A 22,262-nucleotide genomic window follows, 5' to 3' on the forward strand; every position below is an offset into this window, starting at 1 on the left:
CGTACACGTGTCAGAAGAAAGATATCGAACCACCCTCAATCACACCTCCCATTCTTCGGACCCTCACCCCATCTCTCATCCAACTTTTCATTCGTACATTCAAATCTCTCCTTTCCCAATTTCAAATTGACAGAATTATGTCTCTCACATAACCATCTACTCAATCCTTCTCTTCCCGACACATCAGGTGGGTTATATTTGATATCTTTTTGAAAGTCATCCGCGCACCAACTACAGGGATATAAAAATGACAAAGATTTGAGCAAGGCGATCATATTATCTTGTGTTTCCGGAGGTGCCTTCAAAGGGTAATAAGCAGCTGTGGTATGTAAAAAAGTCCATGTTGATCTACCTAGTTGAGCTACGTCGGGAGGACAATCGGATCGATCGTAAACCACCGCGTTTGCGGTAGTATGTTCTAGGGGAGAAGAAGAAGTGGAAGAAGATGAAGTGGTGGCGGACGAAGGAGAAGGGAGTTTAGGAAAGTTTGAAGTTGTTTTCTTGTTATTTTGAAGTTTCGCCCAATCTTGCCATGAATTACAAACTTTACAAGGTTTACCGTCGGGGCCGAGGATGAGTCCCGGAGGTAGATTAGGATGAGTCTGCTTTGTCGTCCGGACCACCGGGGTGGATATATCAGCCGTCGATGATGACATAATGCCCGCGCAGACCGGAGACGGGGGATATGATGGACACGATGTGGTGGGTATGCGAAAAAAAAAGGAAGGGAAAGGGACTACTGCATCTTTGTGAACAGAGATGGTGAGGTGAAAGTCACGTGACTAAGGGGAACATTACTCGCTTTCTCGCTGCCTTGTCTCAGTTTTTGACCATTTCGACATGAAAACATCGCCTCATGTTCAGATCACCGGCCGCGGCCCGGCCGGCTTCGGGAATACGGCGACGGGATCTGCCGGATGGAGTGGAGGTTGGAGGCGCTGCATGCTGCACAGGCTATAAAGTAGATGAGTGGTGAGTAAACGGATACGATACTTCAACGTTCTCTTGTTATCCTCCCGTCATTCGAATATGTCCCTCACAAACTACGACCTGCCTACGATTCGATCGACGGAAACTAGGGGCCCTTTGTATCCATGTATGTCGGTCAAAGTTACAGGGAGTATATGTGACAATCTAACTGAAAAATATCAGGACCTCACGGGTTCTACGATCCCGGCGGCTTCGGCCCAAGAAGCCTTGAAACTCCTGGAGATATATGAGCACTCATACAAGCGGCATGCGGGAAGTGTGGAGCTGGCACAGAAGCGTCTGAACGACCCCACTGATTCATGTCAGTCTGACGTGCACACAAAACGTGAGCTGCTACTCACATTATCGACTGTTCCTGCCATAGTGACAGAGCTACAAAATAGAATGAGTCAAGCTCGTTGGGACGCTAGTAGTCACGGCGTAGCAATCTGTGAGGTCTGTGTGAGTTCATCAGACAGGATCTCACAACTTTCGCTAACTTTTCGCAGACGAAGGATCAGTCAAAACTGAGACGTTTGTTGTCTGATACCGATTCGCGGTCTCATATCATCATTCTTAGCAAGCTCGCTGAAATTCACGGGTTGAGGGATGACGAGTACCGACGGCTTCATCAATTGCCCATCAGTAGTCAAGGACCTACTGCGTCTTTTGTCAATAACAGTCACGATAATCCGACAGTCATTCCGCTAATTCATTTCCCATATCATGCATCCTGAACCCCATGTTGGATTTACAGAGGCTCACTTCAAGGGCCTCCATTGCACAATGTCTACATCCACACGAACTCGAGACTATAGACTTCGGCGTCGGGCGATCTGATACACGGGTTGAGGGAGGGAAGGGGAGGGGGGGGGAGGCGGGAGTCACGCAAGCTGATGGACGAGAGAGGGCCCTGCACGGTCCACAAATGGTCTACATCACACGAGAGAGGGCATGCAACATTCTGATTGGTGATAATTAGGACACTCACCATATTTGACGTTTGTACTTATAGATGTTGACATTGCATAATTCTGCTGACTGACCAGCCGAGTAAACCAGAATTTGAATCAGCCGTGTGATCGTGCCGCATCACATGCGAACCGCACAGTGTGTTGGGAAACGATATATTTGGCCTGTGTATCAGTTTTACAAGACTTTCTACGGGAGACGACGAGATAAGGAGGGGGAAGGGCGGGTAAGGTGGACAGGAAGGATAGCGTTCCATACTCACCTCTTCTCTTTCAAGTGACAAGCATGACGTCTTTCGAACCGACATTCGGAAGTACTCCTTCATCCATACATATCGATCTCCGTTCATCTTACTCATGTTTCATTGATTGATTTTCGTAGTACGTAAAGGGTGAAAGGGTGTGGCGAGAAGGAGCACATGTACGACGATCGAGGAACTCTTTTTTTGAGAGATGGAGCAGGGATCGAGCTCAGCACCTATAATCGTTAGCGCACACAAAGGCCGAATCAAGGTGTATCTACCTTAACTCACATAGTAAGCGAAGCGCTGAGAATCCATTGAAGTGGGAGACCGGGAACCCGGCTCCTAGGAGCCGACTATTCTACAAGTAGAGTATGGGGCCTGGACTTACGGGCTTTGCAAGAGCTCTTCGGGCATCGATGTGACCGCGACGCCCATTTCGAATGGTACAATCTATGAGGAAATAGGAAGGTCTGAGCTTTCCCATCAGGACGGTGTCGGAGAACGAGAGGACATTGTGAGAAGTTCACAGGCCATGTTAAGAGAAGTTTGGTAAGGCGTGAGAGTGTTACGGTGGCCGGGAAGTCTCAGGTTAACTATGCCAAACGCCAATCTCCTGATCTCCTGCAACATGCAACTTATCATCGGTCGTTTCCTCTGTCACTCACAAAGGTATCAATGACATGCATTCTCTCATAGCAGATCAGCTACTCTGTCTCATTCAACACAACTTGATGGAAGTGACGATACTGATCCATTCGATCCTGAGTATTCTTATCAGTCCAGCAAGTGAACACCACCTGCCTTCGACTCCTCCCTGCTTCTCCCCCTAAGCTTTCCCCTACGCTTTCCCCTACGTTTCCTATGTTTCCTACGCTTCCTACGCTTCCTACGCTTCCTACGCTTCCTACGCTTCCTACGCTTTCCCCTACGTTTCCTACGCTTCCTACGCTTCTTACGTTTCCTACGCTTCTTACGTTCCCTACGCTTCCTACGCTTTCCCCTACGCTTCCTACGTTCCCTACGCTTCCTACGCTTCTTACATTTCCTACGTTCCCTACGCTGCCCCCTACGCTTGCCCCTACGCTTGCCCCTACGCTTTCCCCTACGCTTTCCCCTACGCTTTCCCCTACGCTTTCCCCTACGCTTTCCCCTACGCTTTCCCCTACGCTTTCCCCTACGTTTCCTACGCTTTCCCCTACGTTTCCTACGCTCCCTACGCTTTCCTTGTACATTGCCAACATCGGAGCGCTGTTCTTGATAAATGGTGAGGTACCGCTTGCTGGTAGTGGTTCCAACTTATGAAGGTAACAGTGGGCCAAGAAGCCAACAACATCGCCAGGATACACAGGTATGGTACATCCAAGTTCAGGTAGATGAAGGACAGCAGGAGACGTCAGGACTGAGATGATTGTGTAGTGATGGCCTATAAATGAGTCCGGTACATCACTGATGACTTGGGGAGTTGACTCACCATAGTCCTTAGCATCTACATGCCATTCCGTCCCTTCCCCCCATGAGACCGCTAGCATCATACCCATTCCTCCCAGTCTTATTGCCTTCGCTTGAGAGTGAGTACTATCAAGACTTTCAGCTGTTTTCCGGAAACTGGAGGAAATTGGAGCCGCTCTGTCCATGGGAGTGGTTTCGTTCTCGTACTTGGTTTTCAATCCTTTCAGATAATTGTGAACATGTCAGTGGTTGTGTGCCATGGATATAGCTACCTTCTTATCGAGACGATGAAGCATTGACCTTGGCTTGTCACCAAAGATACCATCGAAGGCCTTGACAAGTTCAAGAACTTCTTTTTGAGAGCCTTTCTGTCGAGAGTCGGCCAATATGACACTATGTTTGGCATACCTACACCATACATCAAACCACCACTGATGGAAATCGGCACCTCTAGAAGCTATTGTGTGAGACCTAAGGCCAACATCCCACACGTTCTGCACCAATGTGTATAGAGTTTCTTGCTGACCTGCTGAGACCATACCTTTCAGTCGGAATGCTGCATAGCAGGGTATAGACGAGTTCCGAGACTGATATTCGGGGTTTGGGATGAGGAGGTGATCTGAATGTGATAAAAAGGTCTGTTTTTGGAAGAATGTTGAGATAAATAGTTCCTCAGACAAACCGGCTGGGGAGAGTAGGGAAGGATGATAGACAGTGTGCCGGAAGCGAGTAGGTAGTTGGAAGTGGAGGAGTTGATCTTCTGCTTGATTCTTGTGCTGACGACGAGCTTTATTACGATCCCTAGTCATATTGAGGTATACCAACGAGGAGCGCAATGTCAAATGAATTCAACAATGTCTCTGTCTCAGGGTTCCCGGTCAAATAATCAAAGGGGTGTGCGATAATTTACACATCAGCAAGTGTGAGGTATAATTTTCTTTAGTACGGTTTATCAGGGAACAGCGTAGTTAGGGTTTTACTTCAGAGTTTCACAGGGTTGTTTCTTCGTTGACTTGCTAGGACCGATGGCCAATAACTTCGTGGGCTTCGACCTTTAACTACCTCGTTGTTCGAAATATGAAATAGGTGACAATAACTTCTGGGTGTAATAACTTTGTGCTCTACTAACTTCTATCACTAAGACAACAACCAGAGATCGTCAAAGATCCCTGGGAGCTTCGGTCCTTAAGTACTTCATTCTTCCCTAACTTTGCCAACACAGAACTTCGTTCAACCCGAGTCCCCGAGCTTCGTACCTCGCGAACTTCGTACCTCGCGAACTTCGTCCCCGACGAAGTTTGTGCCTCCCTAATCTCGTATCTCCCTAACTTCGTATCCCACAAACTTCGTATCTCACTAACCTCGTATCTCACTAACCTCCTACATGACTAACTTCGTCCTCGATGAAGTTAGCCTCCTAATACCCTCGTGGGTGATGAAGTTCATGAGAACTGGGTCGTTGATGGCGAACTGATGTCCAAAGGAACTTCGTTTGATGGGAAAGAATGATGTCACGCGGCGCCGCGTGACACAGAGGCCTCCACCCACGTTCAGAGTGACAGATGTGGCACTTTGGTCATTCAGAGTGCCAGATGTGGCACTTTGGTTGGTGTCAGTTGTCCCGTTTGATTGATACACATCAGTATTCCCGTGTCACCCCGCATGATGAAGTCCGGTCTAAGCACATGATTCATTCATTTTGAAATAAAAGTGGACCTAAACGGTGTTATCTAATCTTAGCCATGTGTCTTGGTAAGAAGTCTCACCACTTACAGTCAATCTCAGTCACTGGACTCATGATTCATCGACTCATTTTCATTTGTCTCGTTCCCCATACTACTCCCCCCCAGCTCATGACTTTGTGAGACCTGCAAAGAGTCAATTGTCAAGTAGAAGATAGGAACACAACTTACATTGTCATTTGTACCCGCATCTTCTCCTGCCTTGAGCTTGGCTTCATGTTCTTGCTCAGCTTGTTTGAACCACCATGGCATGGGTTGTCGAGGGACGAACTTCATTGGCCGAGGGAACGATTTTTGGAAGCCCTTAGGGGTGACTAATCCAAGGTCTTTACAGGCGTCTCCACAAATATGTGCATTCATGAAGCTGTTCAGCATTCCCACACCCCAATCACCCATGCTGGAATCACCCCTATGTCATGAATCAACAACTCTGCTCTTGTGCACACAAGGTAGAAAGTCCAGGTATCAGTTTCTTCATGTTTAGTTTTGCTCTTATGCCTTCAAGGCAAGAGACCTGAACCTTTAGTTAGTTAAGTTATCCTCAGTTAGTCTGCCTGGTATGGCATTAGACCCAAGACTTCAGTTTAGTTAGATTCAGGGTGAACGTATGGTTTACGTCGTCATGCGTGCTTCTGCGTGTGGTCAACAGCGTATTGTACGCATCACGTCGCAAAGACCACGCAGCTTTCTGATTCATGGTTGAATATACACATGAGATCGAGGATCACGACTCATTCCTACGCAGGACGACACATGTCACGAAGTGACAAGACAGTTTGATAGTGATAGTGATAGGATGGGTTGGGTATTTAACCAGCGACCGGCGGTATGCAGTAACCGCCGGTTAATAGGCCTTTTAGCGCAGTGGTTTAGACCACTGTCTCTGAAGGGCACTGTTATATCGTCCCAATGCTGGTTAGTTGGTCTCGTGACAACACACATCCCAGAATGGACTCAGAAATAGATATAAACCCCATATAGTTCTTACATAGTTTCTTTTCTTCAGCAATGTATCTTTTCAATTCTCTTAACCTCGTTTGATAAGTCACTCAGTTGGTTCTAACCCAACATCTCAGTCTCCTCAGTATCTAAGGCAGTCATCAAGCTCTACGAGCCAGAGACTAACACCCCTCAGTATCTAAGGCAGTACTTTGCTACCGCAGTCTACCCGCAGGCGTGACAGTATACATTGCTCAACACTCTTTAGTCCTTGCTCGTCATTGTAACCCCTCTTGTCATCATTTGCCACCCATTTCTGGATTTTTCATAATCCTTCGAGGTCAACATCAGAACTTTTCATAGTTCGTTCAAGGTCAACACTAGGACTTTACATAGTCCCTCAAGGTCACTCAAGGTCATCACTCACGGTCAATCAAGGTCATCACTCAAGGTCAATCAAGGTCATCACTCAAGGTCAACATCATCAACATCTCAAATATTATAAAACTTTTTTGAAGTATTCTTTTGTGAAATATAACTTAGTCTAAGCAATCATTATTTCTCTTTTCCATTCCCAAACATAACAAAACACCAAACACATCATCAATACTCCAAAACATTACAAAACATCAGAAATATCATACAGATTTAAGAATATTCACTGACTTGCAGATCTAAATCATCATGTCTGAAAACAACAACACCACCCACCTTACTGCAGAGCAAGCCTTCCAAGCTCAACAGGATATGATCCTTCAGCTTCAGGCTCAAATCAATGCTCTTCAAGCTTCGACAAACATCAGACCTGAGCATGTCAAGGAACCCAAAATCTCTCATCCACCACCCTTTACTGGCCGTAAAGATCAGACATTAGAGTTCTTAGCTAAGTGCAATATGGTCTTTGCTGTTCAACCTCGTACCTACGCCACCGACACCACTCGTATTGCTTTTGCCACTAACCTTCTCAAGGATGAAGCTTATCGTTGGGTCCTCCCTTACTTGGGCATGGAACGTGAAGAACAACCTTCATGGTTACATGTATGGGATCACTTTCAAAGTGAATTCAAGAAATACTTTGGTCACTCAAACTTGGAAGAAACCTCTCGATTTAAATTAAGGAACCTCCGTCAGACAAGCTCAGCCAGTACCTATGCTACTGAGTTTCAGCGTCATGCTGCTTATGTCCATTGGAATAATGACACCAAGAAACAAAACTTCTTTGATGGACTTAAGGATGATGTGAAGGATAGACTTCTTGCCCCAAGCAAGTTCAAGGATTATGAGACTCTAGTCTCTTCAGCTATTGAATATGATGATCTACTTTATCAAAGGAGACACTCCAACAATAACCCTCGTACCCACTCAACCACCAATCAGCGCTTCAATAACAATACTCCTCAGTCCCGCAGTTCTTCCAACAACACTACACAGACCACCTTTACCCCGAAGTTCAACAATACTTTCACTCCTCGCACCACTTCAACTTCAACTTTCACTCCTACTCCTATGGAAATTGATGCTACTCAAGCACGTCAAATCTATGGTCCTATCTCTCAAGCAGAGCGTGAACATCGCATGAAGAATAACCTCTGTAACTATTGTGGGAAACCTGGACACAAAGCTTTTGAGTGCCGAGCTGCTAAAAATAGTCGTCAGCAGAAGGCTCAAGTCAGCGCTGCAACAACTACAGACACTAAGGCAAAAAACTCTCAGCCCCAGGCTTAGGCGTGCCCCCACCTCTGGGGCTCTCTACAGGGCACAACACGGTATTAACAAATCAACTATGGATCACGGCAACATCGCTACTATGCTCAATATCATCTCCCGCATCACCTAAGGACCACCTCTGTCTTCCCATTACTCTCATGTATGGGAACTCTCGTCACAACACTATAGCTATGATAGATTCTGGAGCTACAGCCAGTCTCATCAACTCAACATTTCTCAACACAACAAATATCCCAAGGCTACCCAAGGACACACCTCTCGAAGTTTCAGTCATTGATGGACGACCCATAGCATCTGGCGCCATCACACATCACACCACTCCCATTCACTTGTGCCTTCCCGGTCATGAGGAAATACTTTCCCTTGACATCACATCACTTGGCACCTATCCCGTTATCTTAGGCCTCCCATGGCTCTCTCAACACAACCCAAGCATTGATTGGTCCCGTCAGACCATCAAGTTCAATTCCCAGTATTGCCTGGAGCAATGCAGCAGGTATGACAAACCTGTGGGAGGAGATTCTGCTTTTCAGTACCCTCGTAACTCAAGGAACATTCCGAGCTCAGGTAACTTGCCCAGCAAGAATGCTGCAAGTACGCCATCAATCAACAAAGGAAACATCAACAAAGGAATTATCAACAACTCTCGTAACTCAAGGACAAACAAAAACATCACTACATCACTCTCAACACTACAGGCTCCTGTCAAGATATCTCTCGTCAGTGCAGCATCCTTCCGCTCTGCCATAAAAAGTGCAGAAATATATGGAATCACTACCCCAAGTCAAGTCTCAAGTCTCATTGATCCCACTCCAGCTGAGGACAATGAAGATGATGACAATATCACCGATCTTCAGAAACTCAAGGAAATCATCCCCGCAGACTTCCATTCTCATTTGGAAGTATTTAGTAAATCCAAGTCTGACAAACTCCCAGAACATGAACCTTATGATCACGCCATAACACTTGACGGCAATGCACAGCCTAAGTTTGGCCCAATCTACAGTCTATCTGAAGTAGAGTTAAAGGCTTTGGATGAATATCTCAAGGAAAACCTCAAGAAAGGATTTATAAGACCAAGCTCAAGCCCCGCTGGATCACCAATCCTCTTTGTCAAAAAACCTGATGGAACTCTCCGCCTATGTGTGGACTATCGACAACTCAACAGTATCACTCGCAAAAATTGCTACCCACTCCCGTTAATTCAAGAATCCCTCGATCGACTCAAAGGTGCTTCATGGTTCAGCAAGATTGACTTGCGTGCTGCCTACAATCAAGTCCGCATTGCCAAAGGCGATGAATGGAAGACAGCATTCCACACCCGTTATGGACACTACAAATATCTTGTGATGCCCTTTGGTCTCACAAATGCCCCTGCCTCTTTCCAGAACCTCATCAATGATGTTCTTAGAGACTTTTTGGATATCTTTGTCATTGTCTACCTTGATGACATCCTCGTCTTCAGCAAATCTAAGGAAGAACATATCACCCACGTCAAGAAAGTCTTGGAAAAACTTCAACAACATCAACTATGGGCAAAAGCAGAAAAGTGTACCTTCTTCAAACATGAGGTTGATTTCCTGGGCTACCTTGTCTCAGACAAAGGTGTCAGAATGGACCCTCTTAAAGTAGAAGCTGTTACAAACTGGCCCCCACCAAAATCAGTTCATGATGTTCAAGTTTTCCTTGGCTTTGCCAACTTCTACCGTCGCTTCATCAAGGCATACTCCAAGGTCACAGCACCCCTCACTCAACTCCTTCGCAAAGAAGTCAAGTTTGATTGGGGTGAAACTCAACAAAACACATTTGACACTCTGAAAAAATCATTCACTACTGCCCCTATACTTCAACACTTCCAACCAAATAAATCAATTGTTGTAGAGACAGACGCATCTGACTTTGCTATTGCAGGTGTGCTCTCCCATTCAGACAACAATCGACTCAATCCCATTGCTTTCTACTCTCAAAAACTTCAACCTGCAGAACTCAACTATGAAATCTACGACAAAGAAATGCTTGCCATAGTTGAAGCATTCAAACATTGGCGACCATACCTCGAAGGAACTAAGGAAATCACTGTATACACAGACCACAAAAATCTCGAATATTTCACAACATCTAAGGTGCTCAACAGACGACAAGCTCGTTGGGCAGAACTCCTTGCAAACTTTGACTTCAAAATTCACTACCGACCTGGAACAAAGATGGGTAAACCAGATGCCCTGACCAGGAGGTCAGATCTTCAAGGGGGGAGTAGAGCTGCAGACGCACCTCCACACACACTTCTTAAACCAGGACAATTTGTCATTGGCGCCCTCATTCCTCCAGACACTCCCAATGCACCCCCACACTCAGATATTATTGCTAGGATAAAGCAACTTCAGCCTGAGGATCCCATCCTCCAAGAGCTTTTGCCTTACCTGCAATCTCCCGCTACTCCCGTACCCCAAGGACTTCAAGGAAAACTCAAGGATTTTAGCATAAAGGACAGCATCATTCATTTCAACAACAAAATCTATGTCCCAAACAATGATGAACTCAAAATCGATTTACTCCAACAAACACATAATTCACCTACCTCTGGACACTATGGTCAATACAAAACATATCAACTCCTCTCTCGTCATTACTACTTTCCTGCCATAAGGCAATTCACCAACACCTATGTGGATGGTTGTCATACCTGCTCACGCAACAAAGTCCCTCGACATAAACCCTATGGACCACTTCAACCATTACCCATTCCCTCACAACCATGGCAATCCATTTCTATGGATGCTATCGTCAAACTCCCACTATCGAACAACTTTGACTCCATCATGGTCTTTGTTGATCGCTTCACCAAACAAGCCCACTTCATCCCATTCAAGGAAGATGGCTTTGATGCACCCAACCTAGCTACTATGTTCAGACAAAACATTTGGAGACTTCATGGACTACCCAAGATATGTTTCAGCCCCCCCGATCAATCTTCAACTCTCAGTTTTGGCGCTCTTTTGTCAAAGGCTTAGGGATCACTCCAAACTTCTCTACTGCCTTCCATCCTCAATCAGATGGTCAGACAGAATGTGTCAATCAAGTCTTAGAACATTACCTCAGATCATTCTGCGACTATGATCAAGCCAATTGGTCATCTCTTCTGGATCTTGCAGAGTATAGTTACAACAACTCTGTCCACTCATCAACAAAATTCACTCCTTTCCAAGCAAACTATGGGTATCATCCAAATGATCCCACTTCACCATTACCTTCAACTCTCTCTGTTCCAGCGGCAGGAGAACATCTTCAGACACTACGTCAACTTCATCAAACTCTTGCCAATAATATCAAGTCAGCTCAAGAAAATTATACCAGACACTTGAACAAGAAGGTCAAGGATATCAACATCAAGGATCAACCACTTTTCAAAATTGGTGATCAAGTCTTCCTCAACAGACGTAACATTCAAACATTACGACCCTCGCTCAAACTCGATCAAAGGATGCTAGGTCCCTTCAAGATCATTGAAGCCACATCCTCTCCACTTGCGTTCAAACTTCAACTACCACCATCAATGAACATTCACCCCGTATTCCACGTCAACCTTCTTGAACCCATGCGTAAAGGTCATCCTCAACAACCTCAAGACCCTCCACCACGCATTGAAGTCAATGGTCAAGAAGAATATATTGTCAATCACATCCTCGACTCTCGTATTGGTGCAGACAATGGTTATGACTACCTTGTCAATTGGAAAGACTACTCCAGCGTCCATGACTCATGGGAACCCTGGGAGAATGTCAACCACACCACAGCCTACAAGCCCTTCCGTCGACAACATCTCAAGAATCCAAATCATCACTTCCCTCCTGCAAAGGCTCATCAACAAAAACATCAAAACACAACACAGAACAACAACAAAAGATCTCAGCGTAGATCATCAAGGCTCAGAGGACTTCGCCCTTAGAGGGGGAGCTCCTGTCATGAATCAACAACTCTGCTCTTGTGCACACAAGGTAGAAAGTCCAGGTATCAGTTTCTTCATGTTTAGTTCTGCTCTTATGCCTTCAAGGCAAGAGACCTGAACCTTTAGTTAGTTAAGTTATCCTCAGTTAGTCTGCCTGGTATGGCATTAGACCCAAGACTTCAGTTTAGTTAGATTCAGGGTGAACGTATGGTTTACGTCGTCATGCGTGCTTCTGCGTGTGGTCAACAGCGTATTGTACGCATCACGTCGCAAAGACCACGCAGCTTTCTGATTCATGGTTGAATATACACATGAGATCGAGGATCACGACTCTTTCCTACGCAGGACGACGCACATCCCAGAATGGACTCAGAAATAGATATAAACCCCATATAGTTCTTACATAGTTTCTTTTCTTCAGCAATGTATCTTTTCAATTCTCTTAACCTCGTTTGATAAGTCACTCAGTTGGTTCTAACCCAACATCTCAGTCTCCTCAGTATCTAAGGCGGTCATCAAGCTCTACGAGCCAGAGACTAACACCCCTCAGTATCTAAGGCAGTACTTTGCTACCGCAGTCTACCCGCAGGCGTGACCGACGGATTTGGCTATCCGGTCACCTGTTTCCTGCTCAGCACTTTCTTAAGAGTGATGAGAAAGAAACAGGATAACATGATGGGTCTTAAGAACCTCGCTGAAAGAAAGTTTCGGTCACGTGAGCGATCTATAGGACAGCCGTTCCTACCTCCAACGCCTCCCCTCGCGAGCGTACTTGACTTTCTCCCCTTATTCCGTGCGCACAATGCTCTCCTCCTTCCTATTCACCATGGGGTTCCCGATACCCAACAGTCTCCGAAGCCGATCCGTCCGATGTGCTGGTAAGGTTTTGGTAAGAAGGTCTGCCCGATTGGAAGCCGTGGGTGTGTATTTCAGCCTGACTAGTTGCGCATCTTGATGTTCACGGATCCACTGAGCACGCATATCAAATGCTTTATTCAACTTGAACCCATGTTGATGCTTGGCAAGCTGGATTGCTCCATTGTTATCATTCAGGATATTGACTGGTTCTCCATCCCCTGGACCTAATTCAAGGTCTGCCAGTAGCTGTCTCAGCCAGATGGCCTCTTTCCCTGCCTCAGTAGACGCCAATAGTTCAGCTTGGGTTGTTGATAGGGCAACAGTTGGTTGTCTTCGACTTTTCCACGAGACCACTCCCCCATAGGTGGAGAATACATATCCTGTTGTCGATCGACGAGTATCAAGACAACCTCCCCAGTCTGCATCTGCCCATCCAAGTATTGTCCTCTTGCCTGCCGTTGCATCGAAGGTAAGAGCAAGATCTGAGGTACCACGAAGATAACGAAGAAGATGCTTTGCCGCTTTCCAGTGATCAAGTGACCACTTGCTGATGAATCTACATAGCACTGATGCGGCGTATGCTATATCTGGTCGAGTAATTGTAGCCAGGTACAGGATAGACCCTGCAAGGGCCGGATATGGTTTATTGTGTGCTTCCTTCATCTGGTCTGGTGTAGGCCCGACTAACTTGAGGTCCACTGGTAAAATTGTTTTACAGGGCTTGCCAACTTCGCCAAATCGACTGAGCATTGCGTCAATGTAGTGTTCTTGTGATAGGTATAGTTTTCGATTCGCTCGGTCTCGATTGATATTGATACCCAGAAAGTATGACACTGGGCCTTGATCTTTACATTCCAGCTCTGTGTTGATCTTTTCTTTGAGTTTATCAAGTTCAGTTCGATTGTTTCCTGCGACCAGCATGTCATCGACATGGAGCGAGATCATGAACCGGATATCTTGCTGATTGTAGGAATAAATACATGGATTGGCCTTGCATGGGTGGAACCCAAGATCTCGAAAGAACTGATCAAGTTTCTTGTTGAATAGATGGGGTGATTGCTTGAGACCGTATAGGGATTTGTGGAGATGAAGCACATGTCCCGCAGGCACATTACTTCCTTCTGGAGGTTGAATATATATGTCTTTATCGATTGGACTCTTTAGAAAGGCCCCTATCACATCCATCTGATCGCATTCCCAGTCAAGATAATTGACGATTGAGAGGAAGAGTCGAAGGGATGCCTTATGGGTCACTGAAGCAAATAGCTCATCATAGTCCCTCCCAGATAGCTGCTGGAATCCCCTGACCACAAATCGAGCCTTGTACTCATTTGGCTGTCCTGTCTCCCCATCTAATTTACGGGTGTATACCCATTTACCAGAGAGTGTACGTTGCCCATTCTTTGGGACCATCTCCCACACATTGTATCGATCCATTTTGTCCATCTCTTCTGTCATGGCTGCTTCCCACTGAGGCCAATCTGCAGATTCTCGAGCAGACTGATATGATGAAGGATTATTTAAAATCTGTGCAGACATCGCGTATTCCAGAGCAAGGTGAGTTGAATTATCGTCGAGTGGATGTGGAGGCTGTTCAGCAGGATTCAGTCCAGCAAGACGGCTTGACCTTCGTAAAGTATTGGTGCTTAGGCCAGACATTGGCGAGATAGGTGTGTTGTTGACATTGGATTCAGGACTAGGTGCTCCTTCACGATCTGGTTCATATCTCCACCATCGACCTTCCATTGCTGGTCCAAGTGGTTCGCTAGATCCAACATCTTCCTGAATCCTCTCGCTTTCTGTCACATCTTCATTGTCTTCTTGGGAGTCCTTAGATGGAGCTTTGTATGGAGGGTCAAGAGCAGTGTCTCCCTTGGTATTGGTGTTGGTTATCTTGCTGATAGCCAAGGAAGGATAATCTCTCCTGATTGTAGAGTCATCAACTACTGTTACATCTCGAGAGACAATCACCTTTTGATCTTTGGTGAGAATGGTATAGGCTGTTGTCCCTGTACCGTACCCAATGATCCGGCCTGGCTGACCTCTTGCTGCCAACTTCGATTGAGGTTTCACAACCTGATAGTAACAGGATTGTCCAAAGGGCTGAAAACGGTGGTAATCGGCTTGATGTTGTGCATCAGGTTTGAATCAATGGAGGGGGATACCACCTGTGGAATCAGGAAGACGATTTCGTGTGTATGTTGCATGGAGCAGTGCATCGACCCAGAATTTCTGGCCAAGCTGAGAATCCACAAGGAATGTTCGAATATCATTCAGAAGGGTGAGATGGATACGCTCTACTCGACTATTCTGATTGTGAGCATCCGGGGGAGTGAAGGCTTGCTCTATACCCTTCATCTTGCACCATTGTTGTAGCTCCAAGCTGACAAACTCTCCTCCTCTGTCACATCGGAGAGTCTTGATAGTTCGATCAAGTTGATTTTCTACCAAGCTTGAGTAATTCTTGATAGCCTTGAATGTTTCTGATTTCTGCTTCAACGGTTCAACGTAGGTATATTTGGAATGATCGTCATAGCATGCAAGGAAATATCGATATCCCAATCGAGATTCTTCAGCCGCTGGTCCCCATAGATCCATCGAGACATGGACAAGGGGTTTCCCTGCACGTCCACTGTTGGGTTTTGAAGCTAAACGTGGTGCTTTCCCTTGGTGACAACTGGTGCATTCGATTCGTCTAAATACTGTCTTCCACATTGTCCCATCTAGCTTCCCTTCTGTTCCAAGTTTCCAGACCTGTCTCATGTCGGAGTGGCCTAGTTTTCGATGCCACATCAGGAGTTGATCTTGGATATCAGCGTCGTCCTTGGCTTGAAGTGCGAGATGGGAAGGTGATGAATGGCGCACCGGAACCTCATCAAGAAGCCAAACGCCATGACTTTTACTTCCTTGGAGAAGCACCTCTCCCCCAGAGTCTACCAATCTAGCTCCGTTCCGGTCTGAGAAACGCCATTCATATCCTTTCTCAACTGATCCTAGACGTTGGGTTGAGAGTAAATTACAGCTGATTTCTGGGACATGAAGACATTGATTGTAGTGAACACGATTGAAAGTGAGTTTACCGGTGTGTGTAGCGTGAAGGATCTTGCCGTCTGCGACACAGATCTGGCGAGGGGTCGGAAGAGATTGAAGGTTGGTCAGAAGGTGATTATCCTTGATGAAACAATTTGTTGCACCACTGTCAATGACAATGGCGTTGTCTGGGAAATTGGTTGAGAGAAGAGCATGGTCAATGGCTTGCAGTGCGTGACGGAGGTCGTCTCTATCCGTGTTTGGGGCAAACTCCTCATCCGCTATCATCGCTTTGTCTGTTCTTTCCCCGTGTGGTAATAGACGATTTTTCTGGTGTGGCTTGCCCTTCAATCCCCAACATTGTTCGGTTGTGTGGGAAGTAGCATTGGGGTGGTTGTCACAATGTTTTTCTGCTGCTTTCATTCTAATTCGTCCTCCCTCTTGTCCAACTGTGAGAAGTCCATGCTCATTCACCGTCCCTCCCTTTGTTTCTCGACGACGATGTTCTTCTGAGACTCGGTCGATGACTTGGTCAAGAGTTATGGTGTTGGAAGTGCCGGTATAGAAAGTGGAAGCAAGCATACCGTAAGATGAAGGAAGACGTCGAATTGCCGCATAGGCACCAATATTGTCAGCAAATTGCTGGACTGTCATACTTGCAGCTGCTGCGGTAAGTTCAGCAAGTTGTGATCGAATGGTAGTGAGGAAGGGTTCCGGATCGTCATTCTCAGGAATGGGTTCACCAAAGATCGAAGACCACAACTCGGCCTGACGAGTCCCATTACTGGCGCCATATTTCTCTTGGAGGTGTTTGAATAAGTCGATTGGTTTGGGGTCGGTGAAATTGGCAATGGAGTCAGGAAGTTTGTTTTGAACAGTTTCAGTAAGACTCCCATAGACAATGGCGAAAGCAGCGGACCGCGCCTTCTCCAGATCATACAGCGCCACAAGCCGTTTAGACCGTCTGGTTGGAGTAGGTGTGCTTGAGAGGGGATATCGATTTTCAACCTCTGTGGTCAAAGTGGAAGGGTCTTTGATTATATGGACGATATATCCTGCATTCCCAAGCGCAACTCGTAGGGCCCGGTCCTACAAGGCATAGTTGTCACGTCCATTCAGCTTCCGGTCGTCCTTCACTGTCATGTTGGAGGTCATTATGGGATCACTCGATTGGAGCAGGTGTAGGTAAAGTTGTTGAGTCAAGAGGTTGGTAGAGGAGAGTTTTCCGGTTTGGTTGGAATTTGACTCGAACAAGGTGAGACGTTACCACGACGGATTTGGCTATCCGGTCACCTGTTTCCTGCTCAGCACTTTCTTAAGAGTGATGCATAGACATACCTGTTTCCTGCTCAGCACTTTCTTAAGAGTGATGAGAAAGAAACAGGATAACATGATGGGTCTTAAGAACCTCGCTGAAAGAAAGTTTCGGTCACGTGAGCGATCTATAGGACTGCCGTTCCTACCTCCAACGGTGACACCCTAGCACTGCAAGTCAGTTGTAATCGGCTATTGACAAACATGCTCATGTATGAGTAACAAGATCAAATAGATGGAATTGACCATGATCATTTTTTCCTTGTCTCTGCTTTCGTGAGTTTGCTACAGGCAAGGTGAGGAATCCTGTTCATTATCAGCAAAGATATCAATCACAACGGAATTTACCTTGAATGTCGGCAATGACTACCATTGCTGCCTCCCTTGCTTCTGCCGTTTTGGCCCCATTGATAGATCGATGGAACACAAAGTGCGTGAAGGCATACATGAATCGGTACAACCTTTGATGTTGAAATTCAACTTCGACTTCATCTGGTGGGGAGAATTCATCGGTATTGTTGATTTTGATGCAATCTCCAGTACTTCGAAGATCAGGCTCTACCATGAAAGCTTCATCCTTGTTCAGTCCGGACGTTATCTTGATAAGGAAGCAAGGTGTGTATATAAGAGTTGGTAGATCCAATTCTTCATAGGTATCCTTGAGTTTCTCGTTGAAAGCTTCGAGATAGGAGGCCAACAAGATAGCCTTCTTGCATTCCATCTCAAGAAGTTTCTGGTTGACATATGTTGTCATGGTCGCAAGAGACCAAACTTTCTTATCAAAATGGAAATGCTTTTTAGCAACAAGTTCGATGTCATTGTGACGGAACTAGATTTCATCAAATCTTCTTCAACTGTGATTGACACTCACCTCAAAGGCCTGCTTGTGACTGCCATTATCAAAGGGCTTATCAGCAAGTAATCCAGTCTCAGGGGCACTCCGCACTGGAATGAAAGAGCCATCATTCTTTTGCTGGTAGACAGTTTTGATGTATTCAATAGATTCAAATATGATACCATGTGTCTCCGAAATGGAATCTGCCATACGACCTGCGTAATTAACCACTTACCATGATTACAGAGAGACTTACCAAGTGTGGCATTGTTCTGCAGTGCTGTGCTTGAGACACGGAAGCCCGCAAACAAGTTACTGATTGGTCCCATGTTACGTCCAGTGACCACAGTCTTGTTTCTTCCAGTGACAAGTGATATGCTTGATGTATCACTACTGTTGGTTGAGGTCCTGGTATAGGGGGCAGAGGCTGCACGTTGAGAAAGACGCAAAGTAGACAACAACGAGCGGTGAGAACTGTGGGATAGCTTGTCGTTGACTGATTGTTGACTGGGCTCAGGAAGCTTATATGAATTCTACAAAGGTCAGCGGTTTGTGCCCTGCTTGTGATACTTGCTATAATGACACACCTTATCATCCACGGTCAAGAGCAAGAATATGCGGATAAAACCAGTTTGCTCTGTATCCCTCTTCACAAGGTAAAGCCGATTGACCTTGCAGTATGTTGTATAGAGCTCATGCAGGCTGAGGGGAAGAAATTCCTTTGGAAGGGCAATTGGCTCGTTCTTGATATTGGGTAAAGCTGGACGGGGATTACACCAGTGTGTCGGCACTTAAAACCATGGTAGCAGTATTAACACTCACTGTTCGTAAGTACGCCCCGTCTCCTCTTCTCCCTTTCCATGTTCCCACATGGCTTGACCAAGATCTAGAGCCTTGTTCAGATTTGTGTCAAGAGTTTCTTTCCAAGTGCCGACAATCAAAGAGTCAAAGACGGCAGGATTCCACTCTTGAGCTTTGCCATCATGAACTGCACATCAGAGACATTGTCAGGGCAAAGATCACTGGAAAACTTACTTATCAGGGTTCGTACCTGCATGGCAGGACCCTTTGAGTTCAACCCTGCTTTCACAGCAGTTTTCCTTTGAGCACGCTCATCTAGTACCCAAGCACCAGGTGTGATCCCCTGCTGAGGCATGGGGAGACTCTGCCTAAAAGTAGCTCCCTGCAGTGCAGCTTGAGCAATTTGACGATTTGCTCCCAAAGTTTCGGTGTTATCCACATTGTCAGCCAGATTTCCTTGTGGAATTTATGATGAAAAAACATACTTTCATGTCTGCATTTATTGCAGATTTGAGGACCTGCCTTCTCCAGTAGAGGTGTCTTCAGAAAACACTGTGTACCAAATATCCCGCAGGTCAGACACTGTGGTCGTGACTGAAACTTTCAGCACAACTTCAACCAGCTGCACTGCTTACCTCGTAATATGTGATATCCTTTTTATCAGAATCTTTGGGGTTGGTGCTGACCTGTTCAATCTTTTGACATTTCGGGCATGTCTCAAGCTGGAGGCAATCCTTTACGAATGATTTCTGACAATCACGACAAATGTAGGGCATTTTCTAAGCTTTCTGTCCGTGCAAGTAAGTTCTTTAAGGTAATGTAAATTCTAGGTGGGTGATGTCAGTAGATGGAATGTGAGCAAAGGAGTACGTTCAGCCTGGGTATTTCATTGGTGGAATTATGTTCATCGGGGTTTGGAGATGTGGCAAACAACTGTGCATCATATCTCCATCCATAGCTTCTGTAGAGACTCACGTGCACCCGCTTCTACCTCCTTGAATAAGAGCCAGGCTGCTTCCCAGTTGTCGGGTGGATAAATCAGTCCTGATCCCTCCACAATACCCATGCAGATAGTGTGAACATCATTAGATACCCAGGCCATCTGTGCACGGGCATGAACTTCAGCTTGGAAGTCTTCAATTACACTTATTTGAGGAAAATGCTGTAGGCAGTCCCTGCCACCCCAGCGAGTTGGATTGAAATATATCTCATTCCTTGAAGCCCCGGAAGGGTTTGCTTTCTCTTTCTGATACCGGACTGGGTAGGAGTTGAAAACTTTGACGAAGTCGTCAAGTGTTGCGACCCGTCCTTGTGAGACCTGAAGAACAAAGACGGAGTGGAAGATAAAGGTCTTGGACCAAGACGAATGAAGATGGTCCGTGGTACTGTGAAGTGATCAGATGATAGTCAAGTCAAGAAAGTATAAGTCAAGAAGGATAGGATAGCTTGGAAGGATCGAGTGGTCAAGCTAGTATGTATCAAACAAGGATGACACTTCTGTAAGAAGTGCTCCCGAAGAGGTCTGATAAATATGAAATGCAAAAGATATTTTGATCCTTGGGAAAAAGGATCCATGGGGCCAACAGGGGGGGTTTATATATCCTGCAGAGCGAGGTTATCGTTGAAGAGATTCCCGTTGGGAATCTCACCTAAGTCTTCACCAGAAGTTCAGTTACGTCATTCTTGAACTAAAACGTGATATCTTGAATGAAATCGAGGCGTAAACCTCTATTCTCTTCTGCGAGACTTCTGTGAGACTTCACTGAAAACCTTTCTCTCTGAGGAATGGGCCGGACCCTTGGATGGGGAAGTCATGATGAGTAGGGTCATGACATCAAGATATTTCTGGACTAATGGAGGGACAATCCAGTTGATGAGTGTTCTGTTGTCCATCAGCATGACATCTTGTTGAAGAAAAGGTGTAGCTTACTGATGAACAGGATCACCGTCGTGAACAAGAGCTGAGCTATAGGCAGAATAAAGAGCAAGCTTGACTTGATCTACAACATTCTCTCGTACATTTCCCCAGGAACGCTCGATGGTGATGTTGTGAGTGCTCTTTAGCAATTTGTAAGGAAAGACCTCATCGGCAGGTACAGGTGAATATGTTGATCTGGGCGTCAGATCCAGTCTGTTGTCGATAAGATCAGGTGAAGACTCACCGAAAAGCAACTTGTGAGGCTACCACTTCCCCAATCTCTGACCCGCGGTCGCTTGCAATCTGAAGTGGAAATCCTACAATAAGTTATGTGAGAAATCTTGTGCAGAGGAGATATCACTTACCTATAACCTTCAACACAGTGTCCACAAATATGCAGTGTACGTCTTCACTTCGCCGATTAGATGGCATTGCTTGCAAGGCAAGAAGACATCCAGAATAGACATCTCTGATCCCGTAAATACCAATTCCGTATGAGGACAATTTGTCATGTCTATCAATAGACCATTGCTCATTTGGACCAACGGATATGATGGGGAATCGAGCGACTTTCTTGCTCCCAGGTCGACAAGACTGCAGGCCTTCAGGAGCGTATTCTTTCATGGCCTTGTACACCAGGTCACTATTGTGGCTCAGTTAAGTCAGATAAGCAAGTGAATAGACTCACCGAGGAACAAGAAGTCCACGAAGTGCTAAGCGGTGAGTCATTGCAGGTTTGCCAATGACCTGGCCAAGATCATCCTCCAGCTCTTCTTGCATTGCTTGAGCTACATCTTGAGTCGACATCTTGCTCTTGCGTGCAGTACCAAGCCCAAAGAACCGAGTAGCACGAAAAAAGCTTGCTCGGGATATATGATCAGCATCATCAAAGCGGAAAAGCAGACGGACAAGCAGACAAACACACCCAAAGTTGATGCCATGTTCTTGCTTCAGTCGTTCGTTGATTGCTTGCCATTGAGTCATTCCCTCAAGGTAATATCTCTTGATGGCACTGCCGAGCTCATCAGTGTACAGAGCTAGGGATTAGCATCCAGAGAGAGCTGCAAGAAAGTGTTGACACGCACGTGAAGCTGGCTTGCTGTTTTTACCAGTTGGATTAGGAGGTTTCACGTTGTTGATCAACAATAGAAGAGTTTCTACACATTGTGGGTAGGTCTCATCAAGGTGGATGTCTGTTTCGTCTAGTGGTAGTGTACTATATTCAAGACTCATGTCAAGGAAACAAAGATTGGGTGAAAGATCTGTCAATATAGTGAATGAAAGGTCATGAGTGTTTCCAGCGGGCGACGCCGGGAAACCTAACCTGAGACTTCCCGTCCACTGTAAGTGTGGCGGTGTGGCGATGTGGCGGTTTCGTGGATCCTGTAGGCGCCAGCACGCTGGACGTCTTTGTCCTTCATATTCGAACTCGAGACTCACGTCATGCCGCGCGCCATGGGTTACAAGTCGTCAATATTCTCAATGTAAGGCTTGCAAGTCATGACAGTCACCTTGCC

At 45.9% G+C, this 22,262-nt stretch overlaps 8 protein-coding genes across 8 annotated transcripts; 2 read left to right on the plus strand and 6 right to left on the minus strand.

Annotated features, from left to right (window-relative positions):
- Positions 1 to 35: 35 nt before the first annotated feature.
- Positions 36 to 656, minus strand: TREMEDRAFT_24730 (uncharacterized protein; the record flags this gene model as incomplete). Its single annotated transcript, XM_007000475.1, has 1 exon — positions 36 to 656. The coding sequence occupies one exon, from the start codon at positions 654 to 656 to the stop codon at positions 36 to 38; it is 621 nt and encodes a 206-aa protein (XP_007000537.1).
- Positions 657 to 1,029: 373 nt separating this feature from the next.
- TREMEDRAFT_59711 (uncharacterized protein) lies at positions 1,030 to 1,809 on the plus strand (the record flags this gene model as incomplete). The annotated part of the gene is made up of 3 exons (XM_007001725.1): positions 1,030 to 1,291; positions 1,385 to 1,431; positions 1,741 to 1,809. The coding sequence occupies 3 exons, from the start codon at positions 1,030 to 1,032 to the stop codon at positions 1,807 to 1,809; spliced, it is 378 nt and encodes a 125-aa protein (XP_007001787.1).
- A 550-nt stretch (positions 1,810 to 2,359) lies between these two features.
- On the plus strand, positions 2,360 to 3,453 carry TREMEDRAFT_59712 (uncharacterized protein; the record flags this gene model as incomplete). The annotated part of the gene is made up of 3 exons (XM_007001726.1): positions 2,360 to 2,426; positions 2,673 to 2,741; positions 3,017 to 3,453. 3 exons carry the CDS (start codon positions 2,360 to 2,362, stop codon positions 3,451 to 3,453), a joined length of 573 nt encoding a protein of 190 aa, XP_007001788.1.
- A 423-nt stretch (positions 3,454 to 3,876) lies between these two features.
- TREMEDRAFT_59713 (uncharacterized protein) lies at positions 3,877 to 4,443 on the minus strand (the record flags this gene model as incomplete). Its single annotated transcript, XM_007001727.1, has 1 exon — positions 3,877 to 4,443. One exon carries the CDS (start codon positions 4,441 to 4,443, stop codon positions 3,877 to 3,879), a length of 567 nt encoding a protein of 188 aa, XP_007001789.1.
- Positions 4,444 to 4,758: 315 nt separating this feature from the next.
- On the minus strand, positions 4,759 to 5,772 carry TREMEDRAFT_59714 (uncharacterized protein; the record flags this gene model as incomplete). Its single annotated transcript, XM_007001728.1, has 2 exons — positions 4,759 to 4,995; positions 5,548 to 5,772. 2 exons carry the CDS (start codon positions 5,770 to 5,772, stop codon positions 4,759 to 4,761), a joined length of 462 nt encoding a protein of 153 aa, XP_007001790.1.
- Positions 5,773 to 12,775: 7,003 nt separating this feature from the next.
- TREMEDRAFT_26053 (uncharacterized protein) lies at positions 12,776 to 13,768 on the minus strand (the record flags this gene model as incomplete). Its single annotated transcript, XM_007000643.1, has 1 exon — positions 12,776 to 13,768. One exon carries the CDS (start codon positions 13,766 to 13,768, stop codon positions 12,776 to 12,778), a length of 993 nt encoding a protein of 330 aa, XP_007000705.1.
- Positions 13,769 to 17,519: 3,751 nt separating this feature from the next.
- Positions 17,520 to 19,182, minus strand: TREMEDRAFT_59717 (uncharacterized protein; the record flags this gene model as incomplete). The annotated part of the gene is made up of 5 exons (XM_007001729.1): positions 17,520 to 18,020; positions 18,063 to 18,241; positions 18,283 to 18,404; positions 18,849 to 19,014; positions 19,062 to 19,182. 5 exons carry the CDS (start codon positions 19,180 to 19,182, stop codon positions 17,520 to 17,522), a joined length of 1,089 nt encoding a protein of 362 aa, XP_007001791.1.
- Positions 19,183 to 20,753: 1,571 nt separating this feature from the next.
- Positions 20,754 to 22,202, minus strand: TREMEDRAFT_59718 (uncharacterized protein; the record flags this gene model as incomplete). The annotated part of the gene is made up of 7 exons (XM_007001730.1): positions 20,754 to 20,940; positions 20,990 to 21,062; positions 21,111 to 21,397; positions 21,434 to 21,604; positions 21,671 to 21,782; positions 21,831 to 21,961; positions 22,186 to 22,202. 7 exons carry the CDS (start codon positions 22,200 to 22,202, stop codon positions 20,754 to 20,756), a joined length of 978 nt encoding a protein of 325 aa, XP_007001792.1.
- Between the last annotated feature and the right edge of the window lie 60 nt (positions 22,203 to 22,262).

This window comes from Tremella mesenterica (genome assembly GCF_000271645.1).
Source record: "Tremella mesenterica DSM 1558 unplaced genomic scaffold TREMEscaffold_1, whole genome shotgun sequence".
Classification (NCBI taxonomy): domain Eukaryota; kingdom Fungi; phylum Basidiomycota; class Tremellomycetes; order Tremellales; family Tremellaceae; genus Tremella; species Tremella mesenterica.